This window comes from Triticum urartu, chromosome 2A (genome assembly GCF_056163025.1).
Source record: "Triticum urartu cultivar PI428250 chromosome 2A, HENAU_Tu73, whole genome shotgun sequence".
Taxonomy (NCBI): domain Eukaryota; kingdom Viridiplantae; phylum Streptophyta; class Magnoliopsida; order Poales; family Poaceae; genus Triticum; species Triticum urartu.
Genome location: NC_141874.1, coordinates 752,097,636 through 752,102,688, shown reverse-complemented (window position 1 = coordinate 752,102,688; position 5,053 = coordinate 752,097,636). Strand labels below are relative to the sequence as shown.

The 5,053-nt window shown below is 44.3% G+C and overlaps 2 protein-coding genes across 2 annotated transcripts; both read right to left on the bottom strand.

Annotated features, from left to right (window-relative positions):
- Nucleotides 1-862: 862 nt before the first annotated feature.
- On the bottom strand, nucleotides 863-2,545 carry LOC125538505 (asparagine--tRNA ligase, cytoplasmic 1-like). The gene is made up of 5 exons (XM_087540429.1): nucleotides 2,416-2,545; nucleotides 2,032-2,279; nucleotides 1,812-1,941; nucleotides 1,482-1,540; nucleotides 863-1,046 (listed from the first exon to the last, which is right to left on the bottom strand). Exons 1-5 carry the CDS (start codon nucleotides 2,449-2,451, stop codon nucleotides 863-865), a joined length of 657 nt encoding a protein of 218 aa, XP_087396555.1. The 5' UTR covers nucleotides 2,452-2,545.
- Nucleotides 2,546-2,570: 25 nt separating this feature from the next.
- Nucleotides 2,571-4,044, bottom strand: LOC147987769 (asparagine--tRNA ligase, cytoplasmic 1-like). Its single transcript, XM_087542500.1, has 5 exons — nucleotides 3,933-4,044; nucleotides 3,611-3,843; nucleotides 3,128-3,217; nucleotides 2,657-3,009; nucleotides 2,571-2,586 (listed from the first exon to the last, which is right to left on the bottom strand). The coding sequence occupies exons 1-5, from the start codon at nucleotides 4,042-4,044 to the stop codon at nucleotides 2,571-2,573; spliced, it is 804 nt and encodes a 267-aa protein (XP_087398626.1).
- Between the last annotated feature and the right edge of the window lie 1,009 nt (nucleotides 4,045-5,053).

The window sequence follows — 5,053 nt, the reverse complement described above, 5'->3', positions numbered from 1 at the left end:
AACATGACATGGAATAGACAGGTATGGCTTGTGCTACCGATTTGATCAATATCTCTTTACCTGCCGATGACAGAAGCTTCTCCATCCACCCTTTTATCTTTTCCCAAACACGGTCCCTCAAAAAATTGTTTAGTCATCATAAGTTCTCAGCAAAAGAAAATAGCCCTGCATCCTCACAAAAGTGCTAAACTTATGGCCCGGGGTCACGTACACTGATTCCTTTCGTGGATGTCCGTCAAGCCCAGGTGATCGGCCCGGGAGCTCCTATATATTGGGCGCTTTAAGCTCCAGCTGCGCTCGCATGCGACGCGTAGCGGGCCGACTCAATAACATGCAGCCGTCAAAACAAAAAAGGAAATTCTAATAGTTGGATGGCAGAAGTGAGAATCAAACTTGGGACCGAAAGTCCCCTTCTACTCCAGAGCTCATTTGAGTTTGGGGTGAACAGTAAATTCTGAAATTTTTTTTGAAAAAAATGCTTATACAACAGAACACAACCAAACCCATCTGTAACACCATCGTGAGATCAATATATATACTATATGCGGGCTCACATGTTGGGGGTTGAGATGCTTCCACAAATCAAATATCCCCAAAGTAGATCCAAATTCTCAAATATTATTGGATGCACGCAAACAGTAATACATGAGAATCAATAGTACACATTAAATTTGCATTCCAATGGTTTGAGAATTTAAAGGCAGCCTTCAAATTATCTCCCAGCTACTAGTTCACATAATCAAGCCAACCTATGAGCAACTATGCCAAACAAAGATAAAACTTACAAATAACACCATCTCTTCAGGGGCACTTTGTTACTTGGGCGTTAATTTGGATCGTCAGGGACTGGTTCCAGCCAATTTCAGAGATCGGCCCTCCCAGGGTACCTCGGGAAGGGAATAACATCTCTAATGTTGTCAAGACCGGTGGCGAAAAGGACCATCCTCTCCAAACCTAGGCCGAACCCGCTGTGCTTTACGGATCCAAAGCACCGCAGGTCCAGGTACTTGGCATACTGCTCCAAGTCCAGACCGGCATCGAGTATCCTGTATATACAATAAATATTTAGGACGGTAGAAGAATGCCAAACTGGTTTCAGATCACTTATCTTTTAGAAAGCCAGAAACAGAACTCATGTTTGTAGGATGCAATTATTACTCATCTTGTCGAGTTGAGTTGTGTCCATTCGGCGTATCTTTTACGAACGAACATCATTCATTCAACACCATCAAACCAAGGCCATTCATTCAATATTTTAAGTGGGCAAAAGCTAACAATATAGTATTTCTTATATTTTGAAATACATTACGGTGTTTCTACTTGTGCATGAACTTGCAAAAAGAAAGCATGGTCAACTAGTCCGTGCAAACGCACCTAACGTAAATGACTGATCTGCACTTAGTTGAGCATATCACCAGTAATCAGCAAGAATAATCAATAATTAAAAGACAAAATATTCGAGTTAAAGTCCAGCACAGTACCTTTGTTCAAGAATATCCAGACGCTCCTCCCTCTGGCTTCCGCCGATTAATTCACCAACCTAGGAAACATGATATCCAGAGAATAAGTTATCACATCAAAGGATTAAGGTAGAGACTGTCAATTTTCAGTACAGATGGAACCTACTAGGCACATTTTCATGGTGATTTCAGAATGATTCATTATAATCGAAGTTTATAATGATTAAAATTATACATATCCAGAAAGCACAGCGAAAACGAACTCAGCAATAAACCTTAAAAATATGATAATGACTATGGAAATAATCTAAAAAGGACTGCATATCACGATTGAACATACTATGATAATACCTTGGGAACAAGAACATCCATAGCAGCAACAGTCTTTTGGTCATCATTGAGCCTCATATAAAAGGCCTTTATTCCTTTTGGATAGTTAAAAACAATTAGTGGCTTCTTAAACACCACCTCAGTCAAATACCTTCAGATTGCAACAAAATAATTACAGGTGTAGACAGGCGACAAAGAACAAAAGTAAAATGTCAGTGCCAATTCTGATTAATGTCCATACCTCTCATGCTCGGATGCTAAATCAATTCCCCACTCAACTTTGTTCTCAAAAATTTTATCTGCATCTTCAAGCATCTCAACGGCCTTTGTATACGAAATACGTTCCAAAGGCGTCGACGAAACAAGCTCCAGGCGCTCGATTGCGGCCTCATCATGATGCTTGACCATGAATTCCATCTCTGCTCGGCAATGCTCGAGTAGCCATTTGCAAAGGTATTGCACGTAGCTTTCTGCACGGTTCATATCATCCTGTGCAGGGTTGAACATAGAGAATTAATTCAAAACAAAACATCAGTACTTTTTCATACAAATTATCTTATCACACATACGTCATTAACTGAATCAACATGGAAAACTTAGCAGGAGGGTAGATATTTCACATCACCTGCAAGTTTGCAAATGCCATTTCTGCCTCCACCATCCAGAACTCGGCCAGATGCCTCGACGTGTGGGAGTTTTCGGCCCGGAATGTCGGCCCAAAGGTATACACGTCGGTGAGACCACAAGCCAAGGTCTCCAGTTGAAGCTGCCCAGACACCGTCAGGTACGAAGGACACTTGAAAAAATCGTTCACAAAGGCAATGCTCCCATCTTCACTGCGTGGGATCCCATATGTCAGCCTGGACCTCTCCTCCATTCTCGACACGCTCTCTTTTGCCTTCTTGAGCTCCGACACGGCCGCAACGATCTTTTCCTTGGTGGCTTGTGCAGATTTGAGCTGCGCGACAATGTCCCCCTTCTCTTTGACAACGATTTTGGCGGCATCAATGTCAACTTGAGATGCAGCAGGGTTCTCCTTGAGCTCCTTGTCCAGCTTCTCGGCCTGGCTGAACAAGGTGGTGACCTGGAACATCTCGCCAGCACCCTCGCAGTCGCTCGTGGTTATTATGGGCGTGTGCACACGCTGGAAGCCATTGTCCCGGAAGTATGCATCGGTCGCTGAGGAGAGTTCACTCCTTATCCTAAGCACCGCACCTATCTGAAGAAGATTACAAGTCAATTGATCAGGCTGTGATGATAAAAACAAGGGGGGGAGAACATAATGAGCATACCAGTACATATCTAGTACACCCGCCGGACTAACAAAAAGGACATACCACAAAATACAAGTTTACTAGAATCAAACCATTCCTTGCACAGTTGCATAGTCTTGGTATCATTATTTTTTCCAAAAGGCTGTGGCCGCCCTGTCACACGAAGATCAGCATACAAATTGCTCTAACAATCAAATCAAAGACCATGACTAGCCTCTATATCAGGCTATAACACATCCAAATTCGTAGACCAAATCCAGTTAGGCATGTACATTGGCATATATAAGTGCATAGCCACAAGTATATAGATTTTTTAGAACCAATTTCAAATAGACACGTGTAAACGTCACACCGATCAATCATCCAATTCCAGTCAATATCACTGTAGTGAACTAAATTTTCTAGACAATGAGGACCAATACACTGTACTCAACATGAGAATTGCGATTTTTCTTTTTTTGTCACAGCAGTTGCCTAAAATTATTAAGAACGTTCGTACGGTCCCTAAAAAAACATTTGTAAGGCATGAGAAAGCAGTAGTAGTACCAAGTTGGTGCGTGCGTGGAGGTGGAGAAAATCCCTGAGGTAGGCGGGGTCGAGCGGGTGGCCTGGCTTGGTCTTGGGCAGCGGGTAGGCGGCGGCGTCGACCTCGCCGACCTCGATCAGCGTCTCCACGCTCAGCTCGACGCCGTGCTTGGCCCTCGGGTCCGCCTGGAGCTCTCCCTCGACGAGCACGGACGTACCCGTGGCCGTGAGCCGCGCGAAGCGTCGACCTTGACCTGGAGGTTGCCCAGGCAGGAGCCGTCGTTTACATCGAGGAACGCGAATCTGCCGCCGCCCTGCTCGCGCCCGGCCCTGACCCAGCCACCGATGACCACGCGTTGGCCGGCGAACGCGTCACCGGCTTCTAGGATGGCACAGATGCGGATGCGCGTCGTAGGGGGCTCGAGCTCCGGCTCCAGCGGCGCGCCGGCAGCCATGGCGTGGCGGGGTTTGGCTTGGTTGACACGCGCGGGAGAGGGAGGGTGGAAGGCCAAGGGCTAGGTTTTTGCGTGGTGGGTTTACTTCCGTAAGAGACTTGGGACGCGACGCGACGAGGGAACCAAAATTTAAAGAAGACCAAGTACGGGACGTATACGCAGAACCAGCTCGGGACGCACTAGTGCAGAACCGGGCAATAGCACTGGTTCGTAAGGGCCTTTAGTGCCGGTTCGGTAACCGACACTAAATTGTAGGCACTAAAGCCCCCCCCTTTACTACCGGTTCAGCACGAACCGGTGCTAAAGGGCAACCATGTGGCACGAGCCAGCTCTGTGGGCGCGTAGGACATTAGTACCGGTTGGTAACACCAACCGGTACTAAATGTTTTGGTGTGTTTTGGTTTTATTTTATTTTTACTTTAATTTTGTGTTTTCAATTTAATTTAGTGATTGTTTTACATTATAATGAGTTGTTAAATCATTAGATGATTAGTTTGACTGGATGCGTGTGGATCCTAACTAAGTCATCAAGTATATGTCATATCCATATTATATATACTTGATCACCTACTTAAGTGATCGAGATAATATGGATATGGCATATACTTGATCACTTAGCTAGAATCCATCCAGTTGAAACTAATATGCAATTTCTTTCATAAATGATATAATAACTCATCATCATCATCATCATATTAATTAATATAAAAACTCTTGCATCATATATATCATCACCAACGGTTTTCATAGCAAAGATATCATCGAGTTCAACATGGTAATGATATTATAAGCGTTCATAACACCACAAAAGCAAATCACTCTTTGAGATTAAGTTCAGGACGAAGAACACGGACATGAGAGGACAAGTACTAAGAGCATGAACTAGCTAATTAATCACTCCTGCTGCTCTCTCTCAGGTAAAATATCATAGAACATGTATAGCTTTGCTGATTCATCATATTGGAGCATGCAGATGAACCTGTCTCCTAATCGTGGGTTGCGCTTCTGA